This window comes from Pseudochaenichthys georgianus, unplaced genomic scaffold (genome assembly GCF_902827115.2).
Source record: "Pseudochaenichthys georgianus unplaced genomic scaffold, fPseGeo1.2 scaffold_523_arrow_ctg1, whole genome shotgun sequence".
NCBI lineage: Eukaryota > Metazoa > Chordata > Actinopteri > Perciformes > Channichthyidae > Pseudochaenichthys > Pseudochaenichthys georgianus.
Genome location: NW_027263084.1, coordinates 125,483 through 151,274, shown reverse-complemented (window position 1 = coordinate 151,274; position 25,792 = coordinate 125,483). Strand labels below are relative to the sequence as shown.

Below are 25,792 nucleotides of genomic sequence, written 5' to 3'. Positions count from 1 at the left end.
TGTTGTTATGAAGGTTTGTCTGCATGTAAACGGTCTGCAGAGTCTCAAACCCTCAAAGTGCACCCTGTAGCGAGTAAAACTCTGACACAGAGAAGACCTGTCTGTGCTGCCCCAGAACGCCTCGTTGCACATTTCTCTTTTTCCATTGTTTTCTTCTTGGGTATAGTGACCTATTTGGGTATAGTGACGTAGGGCTGTACGATATATCGTGTCGTGACGATAATCGCGATATGCGCATGCGCGATATTCAAATCGCGTGGACGTGCGCTTTATTTTTTTAGGACTTGCGATATTAAGTAGGCAAATTAACTCAAACACGTCATGTTACAATTATTTTGCTGCTTGCTACAAAAGGAAAACGTGCGCGGCTCTCATGTCAGGGGTACTTGAGTGAGTGACATGCCGGCTCTGCATGCACAGCAAACCTCAAATCACAATCAAATCTCCAAAGCACACGACCCGGTGATTAAAGGTAAAAACACTGAATAAAGTAGTTTCATGTGTTTCTCCAGGCAGGCAGTTCGGCGCTGCTAACCGCGCTAGCTCAGCTTGTTGCTCTGATAACTTAAAGGTGACCCATCATGCTATATTTGAACAATATATTGTAGGGCCATACCTATATAAAGTATATAAATATTAGGGATGTCCCGATCACCTTTTTTTGCTCCCGATCTGATTCCGATCATTTGATTTTGACAATCTGCCGATACCGATTTTTCCCGATCCGATCTTTATGCAATGCATTAAGAGAAAAAAAAGGTAACAGATAACGGCTGGTCATCCAATGCGATGAATTCAGCTATCTTGGCTGTTATTTCTTTGGCCTTGTCACTGTTCTGGGGCAGTTTCTCTTTCCTTTTAGAAGTCTCTGAAAGTGTCGGTTGTTTCAGTGCCGTTACCTGAGTGGCCGCTGTATACTCGCCGTGTTGTTGTTGGTGTTTGTTTCTCAGGTAGCGTATTAGATTGGTCGTGTTGAACGTAGCTCTGTTCTTTCCACCACGCGGAACCTCCGCCTTGCAAACATTGCATCTGGCTGTTACACTGCCTTCGCTTTCAATTTTATAATACTTCCAAACTCCTGACATGTTCTCTGTCCTGACTCCCGAGTCCCCAGCTGAACGTAGCCTCTCGTTAGCTTACTGCTACTATTAGACACTGCACCCACTCTGTTGCTTTGAGAGGAATAAGCAACCAGGTCTGAAAACAAGCCCAAAGAAAGCAACACATACATGATGTTGTGTAATTTTAAACCAAAACTAAGTCCTCAGGATGACTTTAAGACGTGAACATGGTCATTTTTGTTTTGTAACATTAAATAATAAAAAAAAAAATTCTAAAAAAAAAAATCCCGATCCCCGATTTTTTGAAAATCACGTGATCGGATCGGGACATCTCTAATAAATATAGTTTCAAAATACCAAACAGATCCTGCATTTTAGCCATGCCTCATTTCGCTCTATATGCTCTTTCCAGCCCTGTTTTTGCAGGGGGCTGATTCTGTGAGCTGCAGCTGACCACGCCCCCCTGCAGGAGAGGGGAGCATGCTCTGAGATCAGCTGCTAGGCTGCAGCGGGGAGAAGAGGGGAAGGAAAAGAGATCTCCGTCCTCCGTGTTTTATTCTTATATTATTATAGAGTCGTTATTCATTTGTTTTAAAGCTCAATAAATAACAAAGAAGACCTTCGACCGGCACTTTTCTAATTTTGTCCGGAAGATTTAAACTTTAACGGACATGTTGACCGGCGGAAAGAAATCGAACTGAAACTCTGCCGCACGGTCCCCTCGTTCCTTGGAAGAGGCGGAGAGGAGGGTGCTTGTCTTCTGCTGGTGGACTAGTGGAGAGAATTACAGTGTTTGCCTCGACGGGGAGGGAGAGAAAGAGCCACAGCGGAGAATAAACAGAAGGGCAACCATGGCAACCATGCGCGGGAAGTCTTCTTCGCTGCTTTTGTGGCAGACTACAGCGCCACTTACAGGCCTGGCATATATACTACAGCGCTTTCAAGCAGCAATGGCCGGCGGTGGCCCAACCTCTCATTCCCCTGATAGGTGGAGAGTTGGCCATATAGGCGGAGCTCCACTTCTGTGACGTAGAAAATAATTCAAATCTGGATCAGTCTGTCTCAGATCCATTGCAGCCCCGTTTTTAGAGATGTGGGTATGGAGGAAAATAGAGGGTTGTGTTTTCTGACACTTGGTGAGTTCCCTGACACACCGGGGACACATTCATGTATAAAAGACGTACAAAGGTGCATTTTGCATGATAGGTCCCCTTTAAGATCCAGACGTCCGTGACTAAAATCCTTCATCCGGTTAAATATAGTTAAAAAAATACCAATTGTATAGCATTAAAGTTCAAGAAAGGATGGTTTGCGGGGGGAAAAAACTGTCTTTTCTTCAATTCCCGTATGTTTTCATATCGCAATATATATCGCAGGGGGGGGGGGGAAATCGCAATGTCAGTTTTTTCCAATATCGTGCAGCCCTATAGTGACGTTACGTTACGTCCGCAGAGCCGTTACGCACGGCTCGAGCTTAAGGGCATCAAACGGTCCCCAGGCCGGAATTATTAAAGAACGTGGTACCGTTAAGCTCCGACGCTATAGTACTGGAGACATTTAAAAAAGATATGTCATATGTATTATTGCTACATAAACATTATATCGCAGTTTTAGTTTCACCAACTCCGTTTCTAATATGCAATAAGACTACAACATGCGTCTGTGATGTATTTTCGAGCTTTCCAATCCAGACGAGATCTCTCTCTCCCGTCTGTGTGCGAGGGGGCGGGGCCGTTTGTAAAGGTCTCCTGACTGTGTTACAGACTGTCATCCTGGTTAGTGGTTACTCTGGGTTCTGTCTTCAGGACACAGTGTTGGATTGTTTTGTTAATTGGATGGGACTTGATTGGATTCAATATTAGAGTAACTTTCTCGTTTGTGTGTTTTTTTTAAATATATTTGGCCTTTGTTTATGTGATTGAATGATTTACTCAAATAAAAAGGTTGATGAATTATCATCTAGATTTGTATGATGTTTTATTTATGTTAAACGTCACTTTGAATGATTTTAACTAATGAGAATGTAGAAAAACTAATATTTTTAATTCGGGACGGTCCACATTAATTTCGGGACGGCTTAGATTGTATTTCGGGACGGTTCCGGGAGGATGGTGAAAAAAGTTAGTCGAGAGCCCTGCGTTACGTTTGGACCAATCCGTGGACTTCCTCATACACACACACACTCTGCGGGACGTTGCGAGGCTCGCTGCTGCGAGGAGCAGACAGTGTGAGTTGGCTCACTGGTGTGGGGTCGGCGAGACACCGCGGAACTCAGCCTGAGCACACACACAAACTCTCAGCCAGGCTGCGGGTGTGTGTGTGTATCGGGCTGGTTTTCGCTGTGTCTCGCCGACCCCACACCACTGGGCTCACAGGGAGGGGGGGGGAGGAGCTCCAACAAGCTGTTTAGCACAGAGAGTGAATACACATATTATACAGAGATGCTGTGAGAAACCAATGTGAGTTTGGAAAATTGCACAGTATAAATCTATTTTAGTAGACCTCAACAATGGAATTATGATCAGTAGAAATAGCCATGACATGGGACCTTTAAAACATCAAACATTATTCAAATCTCCATTAGAGCCATTCCCAGTCCATCTAGTAACCAAATAAAAACATACCTTGTGAACTGGCATCAAAACACAATTGTTTATATAATACTGTGAAAGCCAAAAAGCTACAAGGCTTGGAAGGGAAAGTACGGGTTTGTATTTCTTAGCTAAGCCAATTGTTTAATGCTTCATCAAATAATCACTGGGTGCATTGTTAGAGGCATTATGGAAGGCAGTTACAGTAAAAACTGTACAGAGTAGTAGAGCAATGGCAGATGTAGGGATGAGTTCCAATGAATGGTTCCATTTTGGATCTGTTTCCAGGCTAGCAGAAAACTGCATTTATTAAACCAGTCTAATGATCAAAACTTTAGATTTTTCCTCACTGATTTGCATAGTCTTTTGTGACATAATGTTATATACTGAGGCTGAATATATGCGTCACCTGTCAACAGATTGTTCCCATACAACATATAATATAACACTCTTACCAAATTACTTTGATTTGAGAGGCATTTCATTCAATGGATGAGCTTTACATATAAACATTCCTTTCTGTCTCTGTTAGCTCCTAGACAATTTTGTATACATGTGAATGAATTATATACTAATTACACATACCATGATGAAATATGTTATCATACAAAATATTATTATATCAATATTAGAAGTCGGAAACTGTTATCTGTAATTTCATTTATTATCTTATTTGCGCTTAGTCGTCAATATCACAATTTTAAAAAGCGAAAATCTATACAATAAAGTTGCAAATGTATGCAAACATTTAACAAAACATAATCGACGTTTTGAAAATAGCATATGTTTATTTCATGGTGCCCTGTCGATTGTGCCAGTTATAGATGATGGCAGGGTCTTCAGCTGTCCTTCCTATCTATTATAATCCTCAAACTGAACGCCATTGTTACTGTATGAACTGTCATGCTGTCAGTTTAAAATAATGACATATACACTGCAGTGTGACCAAAGCAGCTACTAACACAGACGAGGATTGGTGTTCTGCATGTATCGTAGCCATGGTTCTGTTGCAGCAGGTGCGTGACACAGACATGTCAGCCTCACATCGAGGAGGATGGGTTGTGTACATTTAGTTAACGGCTCTTTGCTGTGGTGCCCACCACGATAATACAACACATGTAAAAAAAAAAAAAGGAATGGGTTAACTGATGAACGACACACATCAGTTACAGGAACGATAGAAAATGTCACTTACAGTTTCTTATGTCGGAAATGAAAACTGCTAATCCGCGCATTCCATCTCCTTTCGACACAGCCGGCATGTTTGCAGATTTGTCCTCACTCCGGCCTTAACAGTATCTGACGTCGCTCAGCCTTTACACCGGACTGGAGTCGAATATGGCCAACTTGACGTTTAGTAGTAGCTAGCTTTTCAGCAATTCCAGTTGCTCGCTACACCTATATCATTCAGTGTTGCTGACGAAGCTCGCGGTATGCCTGTGGCAGGCTATGTTAGCTCAGATAGCATACACTAGATTAGCTGGATGGTGCTGGAGGATAAATTAGCGTTATCCCCGTTAACTGGCTCGTTTCCGCTGACTATGGCAAGCTAACGTTATTTCATTCAATCCTTACCTACATAGAGGCGACGCATATACCATCTACTGTAACGATTCACAAAAGGTAAAACCCCACACTACTTGGGTGTCTCGCAGATACATGCAGTCAGATGTGTTCGTAGAACAAACGTCACAGAATATAACGTTGAGTTACTTCGAAGTGAAGCGCCGTATAGCTAGCCTAACAGCTAGCTAGCTGTCTACCAATATCATTCAAATACTGGGATACATCACCGGTTGTCCGGGATAACTACGTAGACGCTCTCAAGTGCCAACTTGCAATACAAATTTAAAGCCCGGCTCTCTTAACCACACACTCAATTTGGTAACTGAAATGTGGTGTATAATTGATGTCCGTTCTAATTCTCCAGCCTCCACTCCGTTGCTTGGATAAGGCTCGTGACAGCAGATCTGATCGCGTGACCGCGCCATGCAGTCCGTGCACGCGTACGCCCCTTTCGTTCTACAGTGTGACAGTTCGTCCAGCCTGGGGCTGATTGGTCCAGTTTGGTGGCACTGGGATTAAATCTGGCCAAATGCACTGCCCAAAACTGGCTGCCCGGCTCCAGGTACCTATCATTATAAAGACGTATTAGCACCGGGCACAGAGGCTGCAAATAAGGAAACTGTTTGTAGAATGACAGCGGGGTGGGTGAAGGTCATGTGAAGGTAAAATGACAACTAAAGTCCACGTATAATAAAAGAGAAGGTTCATAGTCTATATCTGATGCAACCACACTTTTTTTGTTATTATTATTATAATATATATCTATTATATATAATAGAAACTAAATGTGTGTAAGGTAGCATAATTGGAAACATATCGGTTGTTGTTACATATTTATACTACAAACTGTAGAACCTGCGTTTACACACTGCTTGTCACTGCATTTGTGTGTGGGATTTTGAAACTCCCCTTATATCTCTTGGGTCACATGAATACAGATGACATATAACACCAGACGCACAGCTATATTAAGGGGAATGTCTTATTTCAATTAACAATAAGTTATCAATGAAAGTAATCTAAATGTATAATTTGACTACTCACAATGTAGTAAACTAGAACATGCATTTCCTGCTAAGAGCTAAACATTTTTGCAAAGCTAAGCTAAAAAAGCAGGAATGTGAAATGACTTGCCTGGAAAGTGTTAAAGCTTAAATGATACATTCTGAAAAGCTGACACTGTATCCGGCTTGAATGTGTAGGAAGAGGGTAAATCAGTAGTAGGTGAGTGAATGGGCTCAATTAGCATTAATGCTAGCCTATTTAAAATAGGAATACTGTTTGAAATGTGTATAAAACGGCTAATGAATTTAAGATGTGAACATGTAAAAGATTACATTGATTATGAATCAGAAGATAAAAGTTGAACATGCATGAGAAGTAGTGGAAGCAATGTGTTGAAGGGATGAAGCATACAGAAAAAGAGTAAGCATCAAAAGAAGTTCTAATTGGATTTTTTACACAAATGAGTTGAAGTGCACTGAGAAGAGTTGAGGTTCCCAATAATTATCTTTGTTGGAATTTTGGAAGGAAAAACACAAACTAGGTCTAAGCTCTAACAAGAGTTGAACTAAGAGCTTTTATTTAAAATAGGATTCTATGTTTCTTGTTATCACACAGTGAGTGTAGCGATGTTCAGATATAGTTACTCCATAGGGGTTTTATTTTAAAAAGGGGTTTGGGTGGGGGTTGTGAAGGGGTAGATTCTTAAAAATAGAAAAGCCGGAATCATCCAGGCCCTTTCTCATTTCATCAAATCCCCCTCCTCAACTCCTCGGTCCTCCGGTAGTGACCCGGAAATGAATTTCAGCGCGCCATGTTGAAGGACATCTCATTTCTCTAAATGCACTTCGAGGACCGAGGATCGAGCGTCGAGGAGGCTCTCTGGAGGAGCTATGATCGAGGATACACTGATGGGTCCTCCACGGCTGCTTCGTGGATGCATTTCCGGGAACCGAGATGTTTCAAAGAGTCGTGACGCACGGCCGGACTTGGAGGATGCATCAATAGCCTCATCCCAATACCCCTCCTCGACTCCTCTCTTCCCCTCCTGCGGGACTTGACCCGGAAATCGATCAAGACACGCCATGTTGAAGGACGTCCCAATAGCTGAAATGCACACGGAGGAGTCGAGGAGGGGTGCGGGAGGAGACGAAAAGGAGGATACACGCGAGCAGACTACGCGGAAGTGTTTTCACTACTCGCGTATAAAAGCCCCGCCCCCACCTTCACAGCCGGTCGATTTCATCAGAGGAAAACTGACAACTGGAAGATGAGTGGAAAAGCGTCACATAAATGCAAGCCCGGTTCTATGGGGGTGCATAAGGGTGCATTGCACCCTCAGTTGAGTCGTTATGCACCCTCATTTGAAAAATGAAAAGTGAAAAAATAAAAATAAATAAATAATAATACATATATAATAATAATAGTAGTAATCAGTGGCGAACCGTCAGGGCCCTCTAGGCCCTCTGTGAGGGCCTAAGATATTTAAAAAAATAATATTTGAAAACATAAAAAAAAACAACATTTTTTTTTTAAATATTTTTTTGTTTGTTACATTTTTAGTTTTACCAAAATAATTTGATTTAATTGTATTTAAAATAACATTTCCAAAGAAATAAGTCCTTAGAATCTACCTGTTCAGTTTCTGTTAGAATGTGAAGGGTTAAATGCCGTCTCTGCGAACTGTGAAGACGGGAGAGCTTGGTCCCTCTCTACATTCACAGAGGGCCAGCTATAGTAACTCAACGAGAGAGTAATGTCAAATGACAGTACAATTGACCAATCATATCTTCCCTCTAAATGGGCGGGCTTTATTTTCGCGGACTTTATGACAAGTTCCGCCCGCTGTGAGGTCTATGCGGTCTATGCAAGTGGTGCAGTGACGAGTCCTAAAACCCGGAAGTAAGCTGCGCTCGGATTCCCTCGACAGAAAGCAATGGGATTTCTCCATAGGATTTTGGAAAAAAGCTTGAAATAAGGTCTGTGGAAAACGAACATGTTAGAAAACTGCACGTTTTGTTCAGCTGGATAATATCAACATGTCTACCCTACTTTTATTATTTTCGAATCATAAATCTAATCGATAGATTTATGATCGATAGATTTATGATTAGCATAAGTTCGTTCATGATGGACAGAGGGCCTAGCTATAAAAGTCAAGGCTCGCCAATGGTAATAATAATAATAATAATAATAACAAGAAGAAGAAGAAGAAGAAGAAGAAGAAGAAGAAGAAGAAGAAGAAGAAGAAGAAGAAGAAGAATATATATATAATATAGTGAAATAAAATAAATTGTAATTGTGGTTAAATAACATTGGCTGCATTTATTTGCTCAATTTAAACGGTAATGTAACCCACTCAAATAATGCAGTGAGTTTTAGACCCTGTAATAAACAGCAGCTCCCACTTGGGGCAGTGCTGGGGCAGCAGAGTCTGCATATGAGGGAGGAGAGGAAGAGCAGGCCAGGTGGAGTAGTTTTGAATTGAATAATTGGAAAAACATTTTACATTTTTTGCTGGTAGATATGTTAATTCATACAATCATTTTTCTTTTCTTAATCTGTTATTCATATTTCTCGTCTGTTTAGAAACTGTTTATCAATTCATTTAACTATGACTTCTGAGCAAGAATATGGTGTATATTGCAACAGATACTGATGACCAGATTGCTGAATTCTGTTTACCCTTTGGGCCTGTTAACAAAGTGCTAAGGGTGAGGCAGACGGGGCAAGGCAGTGGTGTTAAAGCTTTAGTGGAATTTGAGTCTGAGGAATCTTTTCTAGACCTAGCACCTAGCCTTCCACAGTGTTTCCCAAGTAGCAGACCCTGAGATGATGTGGCGTATAGATGGAGCTTACAAAATGTCACAGACCACTAAGAAAACCACACCCACAGTGCGTGCAGAACTCTTGAATCAGAATGACAGCTCAGTCTCTGAGAGTGATGCAGACTCTGATGACATTCGGACTCCTTTGATACGCAGACACACCAAGCTTACTCAAGGTGTTCCTCCAGAACTTGCCTCCAAAGCTAGAGGTAGGACAAAATCATTGCAGCAAGCTCATTCATTCAACAAAGCAGCATCAGACAACAGCATTGTCAATCCCCCTGAGATTCAAAGGATCATCGTAGAGCATGTTATTAAGAATGATGGCTCCAATGCATCAAATCCAGGATCCAAATGGCTTGGTCCTTTCTCAGGAAGAGATCCTAAGCCCCCAAATGAAGTGGACTTTGAGACATGGTCTCTCCATGTGGAGCTTATGATGCATGATAGCCCCACTGTTGATATCCAGCGACGTAAGATTTTGGAGAGCCTGCTTCCACCCGCTTCTAGCTTAGTAAGACTGCTAGGTCCACATGCAACTGCCCGTGATTATGTCAAACTTCTCGACTCAGCATATGGGTTAGTTGACGATGGGGAGGAGGTCTTTGCAAGGTTTCTTGGCACACAACAAAACACAGGAGAGAAAGCCTCTGAGTTTCTGCAGAGACTGCAAACATTGCTGAACACGGCTATACAGAGAGGTGGCATTTCAAATGCAGAAGCAAACAGACACTTGTTGAGACAATTTCGTCGTGGATGTTGGGATCAGCACTTCTTCTGGCATTCTTCTACTCCTCATTGAAAGCAACCTAGTACATAGGAGTGTTACAGTAAGTAACGTTATTATGTCAGGTGCGCGTGACCTGTGCCCCTGCGCGTTCGTCATCTGCAAGGTACGGTGTCCGGCAGGTGCAAACGCAGAACAATGGCCCAAAACGCATACATTAGCAGGAAACACCTGCAGATAATGAAATGAAAAACAAACAAACCCTGACAACAAATACAACAGAAACTCTGCATTTACAGAAATGATGCAAACTAAATACAACACACAAACGCAACAAAAAAACGCTGCACGATATGCGAAGACCAAAGCACATACAAATCCCAAAACACATTAAAAAAAAAAAAAAACACGGGCTACGTGGAACAGATTGATGTATGACCAGACATAGAGAGAACGAACAAGAGTGATGGAAATTGAAGCCGGCCCGCCTCGCCCACAGAGGCGGAGCAGTCGTCTTCGTTACCCCAAACACCGCCACCCCTCGGCGGCCCGCAAGTGCCAGAGGACCTCTGCAAAACAGAACCTGCCCAGGTATATTAAAAAAAGTACCCAACTCGCCTGTACAGTTGGGTAAGGCGCTCATTTTGCAGCTCATGGTTTCAAAACAGAGATTGGCTGGAATATTCATGTGAAAAAGATGCCATCTTCTGCTATGCATGTAGAGATTTTGGTCTTAAAAGGGGTGTGATTTGTAAAAGTTAATCTGTTTACAGTTGTGTTTCATATGGGTGTTGAGGTGTATCCATAGATCTCTCAAAGTGCACCGGATTGATGCTTTTAACTTCAATATTTAAAAACAAATCTTCCCGAGGGAGCATGCCCCCGGACCCCCCTAGAGGAGGTGAGGACCCCCCTAGAGGGTGTTAGGTCCACTCCCCACTTATAAAAATAGCACTTTACCACTGCACCCTCTCTAATCTCAGATGCACCCTGAGTCATTTTGTTCTGGAACCGGGCCTGCATAAATGTATAAGTGCTCACAGCTCCGTGGGAATTATTATGTGCAATTCATTTCTAAAAGGCTTTCACATTACTATGATTATATTTTTATTTAAATGTAGGCTACATTTTACACCAAAACGGAACACAAAAGCAGGACCAACCATCATACATTGAATTCCTTGACTAACAAGAGAAAGATTCATTCATTTAAATAAATATTTAACAACAAATGGGCCGGTTCTAAGGGGTTATTCAGTTAAGCCCGATGAGAGGGGATACAGTGTGCACATGTCATCATTAACAGACGTTAACAGACGTCGTTTAAAAGTGACGTTTGAGTGAACAAGGACATCCCAATTAATACCTGAGGACTCCTCTGTCCTCACGTCACCTCCTCGTGTCTCTCGCTCGCATCTTACGGAGGCGGAGCTAAGACAGAAGGAAGGGAAGCGAGTGAGGGAAAGGAGGAGTTGAGGAGGGGTATTGGGATGAGGCTAGTGTCTCCTCGGTTATAGCTCCTCCAGAGAGCCTCCTCGGTCCTCGGTCCTCGAAGTGCATTTAGAGAAATGAGATGTCCTTCAAAATGGCGTGCTGAAATTCATTTCCGGGTCACTAACGGAGGACCGAGGAGTCGAGGAGGGGACATTTGAGTATTGAGAAACCTCTTTGGATATTATTTTAGAAACTGCTTTCATCTCGACGCGATGTTTACAGAGAGAACAGCTGTGAGGTCCGTGCAGAAAGCAGAGCAGTGTGCATAATATATATCACTCAGTATAACAAGCCCACTCTCTTTATTTGCTTTAGTTTAGTAGATATCTACAAAGAGTCGATATTTTTCTAAAACCATTTAGTGCTTCACATAATAAAATACACAACGGCTGTAGCCTGATTATATGCTTTAGGAGCTGGGCGTGTGTGTGTGTGGTATAGTGTGTGCGTAGATGCAGGGAAAAGACAGGTCTCAGTTGGTTTGGTGTCCTCTGCTTACTTTTAATACTTGTAAATAAAACTTTTGGCCCGTAATTTATTTTCCTCATTGTAGCGACCAGAGAGTGGGGGGGATATATCCAGTCTCTGATAGTGTTACGTTATTATGAGAGGGCTCTGTTTGATTCTGAAATTGTATATATTTATATAAATATATACATGTGTGTGTGTGTGTGTGTGTGTGTGTGTGTGTGTGTGTGTGTGTGTGTGTGTGTGTGTGTGTGTGTGTGTGTGTGTGTGTGTGTGTGTGTGTGTAGCCTGTTATTGTCTCATGATACCACACTGTGAATGAATCAAAGTAAATATAGAAGTGGTCATGAACACATCTGTCCATCAGACAGAGGACTGCTGTGCCTCCTGTCATCATTAATGGACGTCTCTTTAAAATGACCGCTCAGAGGAGAGGAGTTCTCATTTCTCTAACCGCCTGCTGCTTCCCCTCCTCTCTCCTCGGTTCCCCTCCTCGGCTCCTCCGCTCGCATCTCCTGTGGGCGGGACTACGTCTCGAGGATAGGAGTCGAGGAGGGGAGTTAGAGAAATGAGAAAGGGCCACAGAGATGTAACATCACGCCGTTATCTTGATTCTGATCGGCCAGAAGACATTATCAAAGATGTTCTGTTGAGAAGACGATCACTACGTGACAAAAGTTTTCAAAACCGTTATAGTCTTCGGTATTTCCAGACAAGTGGCTGCTGAAATCAATCTTACTAACTGCTGTCCGTGCAATTTATTCTGCGCGAGTTGGCGGACTTTATTTTGCTTTAACATCATTTTCTCATGGTGGGGCTAAGGTGGGGCTAAGCCATTTCTTGGTACGGCTGTATGCCTACCCCAGCCACCCTGGCGCCGCCACTGCTCACCCCTATACACCAACGGTCTCAGATCCACCTCAGCCAATCTCCTATCAATCCCGAAAGCCAATCTACGCACCTTCAGGGACAGAGCCTTTGCAGGGGCAGCTCCAATGCCCTGGAATTCCCTCCCCCAAGATCTCTGAGACTCCGTGTCGCTCACACTATTTCAGTCCCTCCTCAAAACAGATCTCTTCTCCTCTGCCTACCCATAGCCCCCCCCCCCCAATCCATGCCCATTGATCGTCTTTGTTGTCCTTGTTTTTTTTTCTTTGTATTCCCCCCATCCTAACCCTCCCCTTATTGTCATGAAAAACGCTATAGGAATCCAATTTTGCATATGATTAACATATTGTTATCATTAGCAAGAAAAAAGTCTGCCAAACACATTGATTTAGATTTCATGTTGGTGGTGTCAATAACTTGAGCTACTGATCAGGATACATTCTTCACTCAAGATATTCTGTTTTTCAACACTCAGTTTAACACTGACTTTTTTGCAGAGGTTTGTTAAAGTTGTTGTCACATTTTGTCCCTTTATGGCAGGTGCGTCAATCCGATTGCATAATTGTTACTATAGTTATTTTCTGAAATGTTATATGAGGAATGAAAACGTTGGGATTGGCAGAATATTTAAGTCAAATAATAGATATTTTGCTGTTTATTCAGCATTCACAATGTATTAGTAAAGTAGTTCAGTTGTAGTTTCGGCACGCTCCTGCCGATATTTCTTGAAAGTCAGAACCCCATTACATGCTCCAGATCTGATGGAAGTTCCAGAAGGAAGTCAAAGTTCAGACACTCTTACTAGGTCCTATTCCAATTCTGCCCCTACACACCCTATCCCACTTCCACTCAGTTGGGTGTCTGGTCCCATATTAAGGGGCTAAATTAACCAATCAGAATCGAGGGTTCAATTTAGCCATATAAATAAGGTTAAATAAACATTCCACTGCATGTAGTCATCGCTTTTGTATTGAAAAAACACATGTTCATTTGAATAGAAGGAATTTGGCAGCTGGAGGTCTCAGGTCCGAGAAAAGATTAGGGGACAAGTACTTTAAGAGGGACCAGCTCACTTTCTGGGCATTGCCGAAGTGCCCTTGAGCCTCCCACTGCTCCCAGATGCTGTTTAGTTGCGGATATAGGGTTACATTTAGAGACTGAATTTGACTGTGAGTGCATGTGTGTGACGATTAGAAAATTCATTTGAATCCTCAATTTCCATAAATGTTCAGACCAATGGCATTTGAGATGGTACTCAAGCTAAAAATTAAAGTTGGAGAAGTGGCTGTAGAGAAACGGTATTATGGCTGGGTTCTTATCGATGATCCACACTCAGCAGAAGATGGCGGTAATGGTTAAAACCATAGGTTAATTAAAACCCAAAGAGAAGAAGAATGAGAGCTGGCTGTGGGCGGGGCCTGGGTGTATAAAGAGAGGGCGGGGCGTGGAGGGTCCTTCAGTCTCCCGCAGCCAGGCAGACTATCGAAATGGCGGCGCCAGCAGAGAGGATGGAGGTAAGGTGTCCAATAGGAAATTAAATAAACACCTAATTAATTTGTGTACACGCTAAGCGCATATCAGCATGATCAGTATTCCGAATGTTGTATTAGTTGTTTGACTTAACGTTTAGCTTTTGTCCTTGCATTCGCTTCAGCTCATGATTCATCCATTTTAGTTGAAGCTAACTTGCTATCGTTAACGTTACTATGTGATGCACCCGCTCATTCATTTGGGGTCGCTCATCGGATACAGCTACATTTTGACGTATACACTTTTGTGTTAGCTTACCTTTACGTATGTATATCGACTTTGAAATCGATGGCCATCGTTGTACGTTAAAGCGACTTCTGGTGGCAGAAACGTAGTTTTACTTGGTGCGACAGCAAGCCGGCCTGTGGGACCGCATGGGAGCCAGCGTGTTAGCCCCGTTAGCTTTCTGTCTAGCTCATCCATTACATTACTCCTCTGTTGGTTCAAACACATTCCACGATCAAGTAAATATCTTCCAACAGCGTCGTGTTTTGTTAGCGGCATCACTATCTTATTTTCTGACTTGTTGTTGTATTTTATAGTTGTTCGACTTTAGTGACGTAGTAAGTTTAAGCAAACGGCTAATAACGCCGAGAGTGAATTGTCTGTGACAATGTGGCCTGACTATGAGCTGATGTACCGATGCTTTCGATTAATGTTTATTTGACAATATCCGTTTTTAGAGGAAGGCCACGATCACTTCAGCACCATGGACCATGTGCTCCATCTTTGTGCGGGCGGCCTCATTCATTGCCTGCTCGGACAGTCGCAGCATAGTACATTTATTTTGGCTTAAACCAAAATCAAAATGAATTATCTATTCTTTTTAAATTAAGCATCATTAAAAAATCTGTCCAAACACGTGTGTACATCTATAAAGGTGGTAGTACTGTGTTTTAGCTGCACACAATTGCAGCTTGTGTCTCAAAAAAACGTTTGCTCATGCAGTGGCTAGTACTCTGTTCAAAGAATATCCAATTGTTCTATGTTGAGTTTTACCTTTACCATACGGCTGTTTGCTTTGTTAATATTCTGTCTGTGTCCCCATCAAGTACAACTATCGGTTTTATGTTGGGAGCTGGACCAAACCTGACACAATGGCCGAACTTACTTGGGTTGTAATTGTGGGTGTCTTTTGTTGAGATTTCTCAGGGGGAGAGCTCAGCCAAGCCTGCAGCCGAGGATATGACATCAAAGGACTACTACTTTGACTCTTACGCCCACTTTGGCATCCATGAGGTAAGTCCCTTTCAACTCGACAAACTGCTGTGCTTAGGTTTTCAAATGATCAACCCATATAACGCGTTTCTGTTTTGTGTAACGATGTTTAACCCTCCATTTGTTCCTTCAAATGTAGGAAATGCTGAAAGATGAGGTTCGCACTCTGACCTATCGCAATTCCATGTTCCACAACAAGCATCTGTTTAAGGACAAGGTGGTGCTGGATGTGGGCAGTGGGACAGGCATTCTCTGTATGTTTGCTGCCAAAGCTGGAGCCAAGAAGGTTATCGGGGTATGTGTTGGTACTGATCCAGTTGGAAGGGTTCACCCATGTTAACTGTTGCTCTTTAGTGGCATAAGAAGGCTGTGTGAATTAAAATGTTGCTCTTTGTCTTAGATTGAGTGTAGCAGCATCTCAGACTACGCTGTGAAAATTGTGAAGGCCAACAAGATGGATGACGGTGAGTTAGTGGAATTATTCATGGTTGCTCGATATAGGAATGTCTTTGGATCTCACGTAAAGGTTGTAGCTGATGACCCTTTCTGTGTTTACAGTTGTCACTATCATCAAGGGAAAGGTGGAGGAGGTGGAACTGCCTACAGATGGCGTCGACATCATCATATCCGAGTGGATGGGCTACTGCCTCTTCTACGAGTCCATGCTCAACACAGTTATTTATGCCAGGGACAAATGGCTGGTGTGTATATTTGTTTGTCTGTCTCAACACATTAAAATAAATGAGTTCCTCTGCACTGCAGTGATGAGGTTTCCCACGAGTCCAAACTGACACAACAGTACTTTTGTGTTGTGCTGCCATAACAAATACATTTTTATTTTACCAATCACTTAAAATAAAGCCTTCCTATGGCAAGTTTCATTGTATTCATGGACTTCAATTCTAGCTAATATGAGAATTTAAGGTAATGTTTGGTTAAATAATATTCTATGTTTTATAGAATTGGCATAAAACTGCTATTAGACTCCAATCATGAGTTGGACATGTGACAACATGTTGCTTGTTTCTCACACGAGTCTGACTTCTGTTTCCCCGCTACAGAGACCAGATGGACTCATTTTCCCAGACAGGGCAACCCTTTATGTCACTGCCATCGAAGACCGACAGTACAAGGACTACAAAATCCACTGTGAGTAGTTTAACATTCATGGGTCTATGTTGTGTCAGGAGACTCATTGTGAGGTCGTTCCTTGTACTTAATGGTTTACGTATATAAACGTATTTACTCATGTCTACCCATGGGTAACTAGCCATTTTCTACTCTTTAAAAAGAAAAAGTATCTTAAAGGTCCCATGTCATGCTTTTCTGGTTATTACCCGTCCCCTTGTTGTTATGTAGCGTTTTCTGGATGTCACGGTATGCAGTCACAAACCCTCAAAGCGAGTAAAACTAACACAGAAAAGACCTGTCTATGCTGCCCCAGAACGCCTCGCCTCGTTGGACATTTTCCCCTACTATAGGGACGTAATGACACCAAGGTCCAAATGGACTAATCCGTGGAGCTCCTCACACTCACTCACTCAGCCTTATATTTTCTCAGCCGTGGTTAGGGATGGGTATCGTTAAGATCTTTCCGATACTTTTCAATAATTTGGTGCTCAAAATTATAGACATGATTACAAGATGTGAAGATTAAACAACATTTTATTTTGTTTACCTTTTTCAATGTCATACCAAGCAGGTATGAGTGTTTGACAGTGTCTCTGGTAATTAGGGGCAGTTCATAAATCCATGTAAACATGATCATTATTCAGTGAAACCGGAAGCTCCAGTCGGCTAACCATTATAATCAGTTTATTTATAATTGTATTGATGGATTATCAGTATTCATTTTAAAGTTACACAAACATTGGATTAACCATTTTTATCCCCTTGAACACAACTTTTGATCACAAAACGGCAAAGGTTAGACACAATTATCATCATGGCAAGGGATGGGTACCGAGCCCCCAGGCTGAATTATTAAAGACCGTGCTACAGTTAAGCTCCGACGTTATCAGTCTTATCGGTACTGGAGACATGTAAAAAAAATAGGTCATATGTATTATTGCTAAACAAACATTATATCTCACTTTTAGTGTCGCCAACTCTGTTTCTAATAAGAAAAAAGACAGGTTAAACTAAGGAAGTAGTGTAATTCATATACCGATGGCAGCACAGTTTGTCCAGCGTCAGGTACCGGTACTAACTTAGTACCAGTTCTCGATACCCATCCCTAGCCGCGGTACTGCACGGAGTTTCGCCGGCACACGCACTCTCACTCTCGTGGATCTCCACTCACAGTTCGCCACACTGCTCAGGCTGAGTTCCGCTGTGTCTTGCATAACCCACACAGCAACCAGGAAACGACACCACTGATCCAGCTCACACTGTACCGCTCACACATTTTATTTTAACTACAGTCCTTAACCATGATCCCAAAACCAAAGTACACATCGCACAATGACATGTGTTGACTAATGAGTTCAACCCTTGGCACACGACTGGAGAGCCGCACATCTCATTTCTGCTCTTGTGTCTGTATTAGGGTGGGAGAACGTATATGGTTTTGATATGTCATGCATCAAGGAGGTGGCAATTAAGGAACCCCTGGTTGACGTGGTGGATCCTAAGCAGCTGGTCAGCAGCGCCTGTCTCATCAAGGTGGGTGGACCAATGTTTGCGTTGAGATTGTTATGATTTTCAAATAGTGTTGGCGCACAGTGTCATCCGCAGTGACGTGTTTTCTATAATAAACTCCTCCCTTTGTTTTTCAGGAGGTGGACATCTACACAGTGAAGGCAGACGATCTGACCTTCACCTCCCCGTTCTGCCTGCAGGTGAAAAGGAATGACTACATCCATGCCTTGGTCACCTACTTCAACATAGAGTTCACCCGCTGTCACAAGAGGACCGGCTTCTCCACCAGTCAGTACAATTACTAATGATCCCACTGGACAGTGTTCTATCGCTGTGTGTATGTCTTAGTGTCAATAATAACCATATTCCACTCGAAGACACTCAGACTGTGAGTCTTCGATATGTGCTTGCATACCATGGATTAGAATTGGCAATTAATTGGCACTGGTAATTCAACATCTGTAAACTCTAGTCAAATGGTAAAAGTAACAGCGAGCATTCTTTCCCAAATGGTTCTTAACGAGATGGAACAGGCATCTACTTTGTACAGCAGTATCACTTGCCTTTTGAAAACAGTACAGATGTTTCTACAGTACCATAAGTAACTGCCTAAACAGAATAAAGTTTCTTTATTTGGCTGCATTTATGGGTTAAACCATCCTGCTCTGAACCACTATGATGGGTGCATGCTTTGGGCATTGACTTGGATCAAATGAACATCTTCAGAACTCCAAAGTATTGAGTTCTAACAGCAGACTGCTGTTCACTTCCCTCCTCAGGCCCAGAGTCTCCATACACCCACTGGAAGCAGACCGTCTTCTACCTGGACGATTACCTGACTGTGAAGACCGGGGAAGAGATCTTTGGCACAATCAGCATGAAGCCAAACAGCAAGAACAATGTAAGCAAGAAGTTTGGAAGTTCTTATGTACTCTTGTGCGTGGTTCGTTTTGTCTGACACGTTGTGTTTTCAGAGGGATCTGGACTTCACCGTCGACCTGGACTTCAAAGGTCAGCTGTGTGAGGTGTCGAAGACGTCGGAGTACAGGATGCGTTAGAAGTCTCTGTCCCTCCTGGTGTTAGTTTGTCTTGAGTAGAGGACAGGCAATACTCTTTGACTGAGTCTGTACACTAGTTTGATGCTCCCCATGCAGCAACGTTTTAGAAACTTCTTTTTTTGGTCATTTTCTTGTTCAGACGTTAACAGTATTTAAAAGGTCTTCACATCCTTGGTCAATGTGAGTTGTCATGGTGACATAGTCGCTAAACATAACTTGTGTTTGACATGTGCCTGGTTTTTGAGTCCAACATGTTCTGGGTTTCCCCCTGAGGTTCTTGTCTTTGCATGAGTGACACCATGGCTGCCCACATGTGTGCACAGTCATACGGTCAGTCACTTTGGGGTCTCCTTATGTTTGATTCTGATGAAGTCTTGTGTCGTAGACAAGACGCCTGTGCACCAAACACAAATGCCCTGTTCAAATGTTTAAGAAAAAACAAATTTATATCATATTTCAATTTTTGGAAAGGTAACTTCAGATCCAAAAGTTTACTTGAGACTAAATACCTTTCCTTTTTTTCACGTATTTTTTTATAAATGAGCTGTCATACCACCATTCCAAACTTTTTTGTTTTTAATCTGTGGGCAACTTCTCCTTTTAGGAGAATGATTAACAAACGGCACACGTAAAAATGGATTGAATTTAGTCTGAATGCTGTGACTTAAGTAATCCCTATTCTCGCGCAACTGTGAACTATAGACTTAAAGCCTGCTTAGAATCGGTATGTTTTATATTTGGACAGCATTAGAGGTGCTATTCTTGCAGGCAGCACAGTGAGCCGAGATACCAGAGGCTGGTTCAAACATGCTCCTGTTGGGGCCTCTGCCGAGCGATGGCTGGGTTGCAGCATTTGAGATGCTCGAGGTATCCCATTTAATCCGCTCACACCCTTGAGCATAAGTATAGCATTAGTGCTTCACATAAGGAGAAGATGGCCATGTGTCCACTGACCCATATTTGTTAGTTTGTCTTGATCCAGTGGTAACTATGTTGGCACTGCTGGGAGCTCTGACCCCTTGTTTTTCTCTTTTGTATTTTTGTCACCTGCTTGTTTTTTTTAAAGAAAATAAAACTAATAAACTTTTATTGCATTGGCTACAGAAGTGTTCTTCTATGAAAGCATCTCTGTAAAGATGCTTAGCATTACTCCATTGTGTATCCCCTCGAGTAAGTGGTCTGTGATCTGCATATAATAAACTTTGACTGAGCCAGGAGTTGTAGCTGCACCTGCATTCAAAAGTATCTTATCAAATTCCACATTGAGTCACTAAAGAGAACTGTTTTCAGGAAAGATCTTCCAAAAAAATGAGTGCAAAACTTATTTTGGTCATCGATGGTTGTGCTGAAAAAAATCTCCAAAACATTTTCTAATTTAAGCCTCCAGTGGGAGAAGCATACTTGGGAAGAAAGGGGTTTGTACATAGGCATGAGAGTGAATCTATATCCCCCCCCTCTCTCTGGTCGCTGAAATGGGGAATTGAAATTGCAAAAAGTTGTACAATTAATAAAAGTAAGCATAGACACCAAACTAACTGAGACCCGTCTGTCCGCCGCATCTACGCATTGTACAACACACACACACCTACACACTGTACAAGCAGTGGCGACTGATCATTAGGGGCATGTGGGGCACAGCCCCACCTAGTGTCAGCAGAAAGTATTAAAAATAATGATTGCAAAAAATATATTTTAAGATCATGTTTAATCATCTGATTCGTCTGTACATTGCTGTTTTAGTATGTGTTCTAATTAGTGTCTACAGTGTGGGCCTATTGAGCTGTTTAGAGCCATGTGGGACAAAACCCGATCCTGCCCCTCCCTCTCCCTGTTTAAGTCAATGGTGACTGTAAAAACTACACTGCGCATGCTCAGAGTATTGTCCTATTTAATGTGTGTGGCAAAAAATAATGACCATAGGGGCATAGTGCTGCCATCCCCACCATACGTCATCTCACATAATTCAGAGCTGATTGGCTGTAAGTAAGTGTGCCGCGAAAAGTGTGGTGTGTGAAGAGGAGACGAGAGCTGCAGTGACGCGTCCTAAAACCCGGAAGTAAACTGCGCATGGCTTCCCTCGAAATTTCTCCATATGATTTTAGAAAATAGCTTAAAATAAGATCTGTGGGAAACAACCTGTTAGATAAATGCACGTTTTGTTCAGCCGGATAATATCCACATGTCTACCCTACTTTTATATTTGTAAACCTGAAGAATCAGTGTCAGTGCCTCACCAGCCATGAACCTCACTGCAGAAGCATATAGAGTAGACATCTACGTTTTTTGTACCCCACCACTTTTGTACATATAAAAACGCCACTGTGTACAACACACACACATCTACACACTACAACACACACATACCTACACACTACCACACACACTGTACAACACACACCTACAGCTCCTAAAGCCAACCCAGTCTCACGGCATTTCGTGTTCACCAACAAGATTTTTTATCTATTGATTCGTGTTCACCAACACGATTTGCCCCTTTTTTTCGTGTTATACAGCACGATTTTAAAAGCAATGTATTTCTACTGGTAACGTGTTTCGTGCCTGCAGGCTGCAGCACGTCTTTTTCTCCGGTCGGGTCGTGGAAAACCGGAAGCTGTGTGGTTCATAAAAACATGTTCTTACTCAATATCAAGCCACAATTATTGATTTTATTTTAAATCGTATAATTTTGTTGCCGTCTGTAAGGAAAATAAATGGGGCTCAGAGCCTCAGGATACTGAAATCTGTATTTTTAAATATTTCTTTCCTTCTAATTTGTTATTCTTTTCAAAATAACACACTGTTATTTACTCACCAATAACACACAATTATCCTTGCTTTTATTTATTGGTTTAATTCCATAATCTCTGGCTTTTTTGGCGTCCGTCAGGAACTGAATTTCAAAATAAAAATAACCGGAAACAGACGTAGGCCTATAAGGGACATTTCGAACATCATTGCGATTGTCAACATTTCTGAGTTTAGGATGGCCGAAGACACTACACTACCCATAATCCCCAGCTATCGTTTAGGACTACAATCCCCGTAAGGTTACGCAGAGCGTCAAACAGCTGTGTGAAATGGAACGAAACCACGCCAGACTATCCAAAACTGGAATCGAACACCCCCCCAGAACTACACATGCTGGCTATTGTGTTTCGCAAAATGTTCTATGGGACGTCTCTACTGATCGTTTTCGTTTTTCCCACAATTAGAAGTTGCCAGTATTAAACACATTGGTGTTATCAAATGTAAAACATATAATTAATAAATGGGTGAAAATCACTTGTGTCCATAATGTGCAGCATTAATATATACCCACATGACAGCTCATTGCTACTTTGTAATTCTACTCCACTACAATTCAGAGGTTAACCTGGTATTTTCACTCCACTGCATTTATTTGAGTTACTTTGAGCAGATTCTGATTAATGATGTGAAATATAAACAACCCTTAAATCAGACTTTAGTTACACCTGAGTAAAATTTAGGTAAGGTGATTGTCAAGTGCCAACAATCAGGAGAGATATTTGATAGTTGGTGCTTGAGAAGACTAAACATGTATCTGCAATTGACATGAATGGAAACAAGTAATAAAGTATATTCATTACTCGTTATTCTCTACTAATAGTTAATTAAAGACTGTATATTATGGCTATTTTGCACATCCCTTTCAAGATTTTCAAAGGTTTATTGACATATCACACACAACTACGGTGTAGTTATGCAATGAATGAAAAACTTGGGTCACAGGTTCCTCAACAGTGCAGTACAAGACATCTATCAATATGTGTGTACCTCCACCATTAAACTGTCATATTCTGCACATTTCTTATTCTAATCTACATAAGAGTATAATTAATGTGTATAATATCAGTTAAAATAAGTGCTTCAACATAGTTAACATTGCAGGAAAGCAATATATTAGATGTTAATTACTTTGTCAGGCTTAATATTTAATGTTTAAATAAAGGTTAATCCGTTTTTCTGTTTTGCACCTCCTCCTATTAATATCTGTGTACATCCTGCACTAAACTGTTTTATTGTAGAGATCACTTATAGTATCTTCTTGATTTTTTATATTCTATATTTCTATATTTATACTTTCCCCCTATGAAAGTATGTACTCTTAATATTTTTTTAATCGAATATAACACATAAAAACAATAATTCAATAACGTGCTTTAACCACTAGGAGGTGCACACAAGGTAGACACAGCCATAATAACTTTGTATTATTAATGTGTATGTACAACATCTGAAGATGTATAGTTTTATGCATGCTTTCACATCATTTTACAGCATATTGCTATACTATTTCAGACTCAGTATTTACATTCAAAGAAAATCAGTAATATCTTTAAAAACTACAGTCCTTTTCTATCAGCTGTGCACCGTTATGGTGTAAATATAACCTATCTATGAATTAGATCAAATGTAAAAGTCAGCCGAATTAGTGTTGATACTGCAAGGAGACGTATTGTGTGAAGAGAAATTGAAGATGTTGTTTAATTGTTGATATATTTATGATCCACGTCAAGTATTCAGTTTCGGCGCCATTTCTTCCAGTTTTTCCAAAGGTCTTCTCATCAGGGCTCTCTAAATAAAGAACTACGGCAGATCTGTAATATGTAATGCAGCCGAACCGTGTATTACAATGCCGTTATGTGATGACTTTCAAAGAGAAAAGCAAGAGCACTCGGAATTAAGTATTATTTTATACTTTTAAAATGTTTTCCGGATTTCATATAATATAATCACCAACTCCCAGCATGCATTGCGGCTAACACATCCAATCAGAGAGCTTAAAACCAAAGCTGAGGATCTTGGGTAATCGCTCGAAATGCCTACGTCTGTTTCCGGTTATATTTACTTTGAAATTCAGTTCCTGACGGACGCCAAAAAAGCCCGAGATTATGGAATTAAACCAATAAATAAAAGCAAGGATAATTGTGTGTTATTGGTGAGTAAATAACATTGTGTTATTTTGAAAAGAATAACAAATTAGAAGGAAAAAAAGATTTAAAAAATACAGATTTCAGTATCTTGAGGCTCTGAGCCCCATTTATTTTCCTCACAGACGACAACAAAAGTCAGACATTATACGATTTAAAATAAAAACAATAATTGTGGCTTGATATTGAGTAAGAACATGTTTTTATGAACCACACAGCTTCCGGTCTTCCACGACCCGACCGGAGAAAAAGACGTGCTGCAGCCTGCAGGCACGAAACACGTTACCAGTAGAAATACATTGTTTTTAAAATCGTGCTGTGCAACACGAAAAAAAGGGGCAAATCGTGATGGTGAACACGAATCAATAGATTAAAAATCGTGTTGGTGAACACGAAATGCCGTGAGACTGGGTTGCCTAAAGCATAATCAGGCTACAGCCGTTGTGTATTTTATTATGTGAAGCACTAAATGGTTTTAGAAAAATATCGACTCTTTGTTTGTAGATATCTACTAAACTAAAGCAAATAAAGAGAGTAGGCCTGTTATACTGAGTGATATATATTATGCACAGTGCTCTGCTTTCTGCACAGACCTCACAGCTGTTCTCACTGTAAACATCACGTCGTGATGAAAGCAGTTTCTAAAATAATATCCAGGGCCCAAGAGTTCAAAGCTTTTAATCTCAATCAGATCCGATCAGATTTTGAAATCCCATTTTTTGTGATCCAGGATCAGACAAGTCGGCCAAATGTTGTCCCTGGAGTTCAAAGCAATTCAGGATAGGATCAGTCTGATCCAGATTACGATTTTTCAAGATGACTCGATCCTGAATATCAGTGCTTTAATCCTACCGATCGCCATCTAGTGGATATGAAAAATAATACAAGGAAGACAAGAGACCACATTGCAGAGACATCTATAATGTTTAATTATATTTTTAAATACATAAAGGACCTCAAATCATAATGAAATTGTAATTAAAAAAAATACTCCCACTAGGGTAACAACAATAAAGCATTCATTCAAAGGCAGCTGGATCATCCAGGCGTGCTTTGAGGAGCTGAATTCTCAGTGAGGTTTCAGTTTGCTGAAGCCGGCACAGCTGTATTTGTTCTTCGTCCAGACGGATCTGCATCTCTGCCCTCTCCGTGTCACGGCTCAGCAGAGTCTCGTAGGCATCGTCCCTCTGCTCTGGTTTTCTGGTGCGCTTGCATTTTCTCTTTGGAGGTGGCTCTTGCAGTTTGTCATCAGGCCTGACTGAAGGTCCAGCTTCTGGATCCACATGGGTCAGGAGGACCTCATCTTCAATGGTGTGTGTCACATCAGGTGCATTGACGACCTGAAATGAAAGTTTATCAATATACTTTATACCCCTTAATAAGATGATAACAAGCATGCAACCTGGAAAATTGTAGTACTAGGATGCTATGTAAGACATATAGCCATTGTAGTACGATGAAAATAACAATTATACAAGATAATAATTGTAGTTCTATAGGAACAAGGATAAAATCACACATACCTGCGACTCACCATCCAGTAAAGATTGTGACTGCTGACCACCAATGATATCAAGCACCACATCTGTGTATTGTCCCCTTTTATGTGGTGTGTTATCCGTCTGTGGGTTTTTAGCCTGGCTGTGGTCTTTGGTAGCTTGCTGCTTCAAATTCTTCCACCTCAACCTCACTTGGTCCACCGTCCTCTTGTGTCCAGATCCTGTGGCATCCACATTGTCTGTAACTTCCATCCATATTCCGCTCTTTAC

At 41.5% G+C, this 25,792-nt stretch overlaps 2 protein-coding genes across 7 annotated transcripts in view; one reads left to right on the top strand and one right to left on the bottom strand.

Moving 5' to 3' along the window:
- Positions 1-5,696, bottom strand: part of ap2a1 (adaptor related protein complex 2 subunit alpha 1) — a 34,593-nt gene extending 28,897 nt beyond the window's left edge. For 2 of the 5 annotated variants that reach the window (XM_071202533.1, XM_071202532.1), the window contains exon 1: positions 4,848-5,696. In XM_071202533.1, the coding sequence (XP_071058634.1) occupies positions 4,848-4,914 (67 nt within the window). In that variant the 5' untranslated portion in view covers positions 4,915-5,696. The remainder of the gene's footprint in view (positions 1-4,847) is intronic. The other 3 variants (XM_034078974.2, XM_034078976.2, XM_034078975.2) reach the window with 2 other exon arrangements.
- An 8,371-nt stretch (positions 5,697-14,067) lies between these two features.
- Positions 14,068-20,160, top strand: prmt1 (protein arginine methyltransferase 1). 2 transcript variants are annotated; one of them, XM_034078978.2, is made up of 10 exons: positions 14,068-14,139; positions 15,308-15,394; positions 15,513-15,668; positions 15,774-15,837; positions 15,932-16,074; positions 16,435-16,522; positions 17,922-18,037; positions 18,151-18,301; positions 18,793-18,914; positions 18,988-20,160. In XM_034078978.2, the coding sequence occupies exons 1-10, from the start codon at positions 14,113-14,115 to the stop codon at positions 19,069-19,071; spliced, it is 1,038 nt and encodes a 345-aa protein (XP_033934869.1). In that variant the 5' UTR covers positions 14,068-14,112; the 3' UTR covers positions 19,072-20,160. The 2 variants fall into 2 exon arrangements, with proteins under 2 accessions (XP_033934869.1, XP_033934868.1); XM_034078977.2 differs by having other exon boundaries at positions 14,077-14,139; positions 15,299-15,394.
- The last annotated feature ends 5,632 nt before the right edge of the window (positions 20,161-25,792 follow it).

Coding starts and splice junctions, on each gene's coding strand:
- prmt1 (XM_034078977.2), top strand. CDS start 14,113: ATGGCGGCGCCAGCAGAGAGGATGGAG. Junction 15,669..15,773: donor GAGCCAAGAAGGTTATCGGG/GTATGTGTTGGT, acceptor TCTTTGTCTTAG/ATTGAGTGTAGCAGCATCTC. Junction 18,038..18,150: donor GCAGCGCCTGTCTCATCAAG/GTGGGTGGACCA, acceptor TTTGTTTTTCAG/GAGGTGGACATCTACACAGT.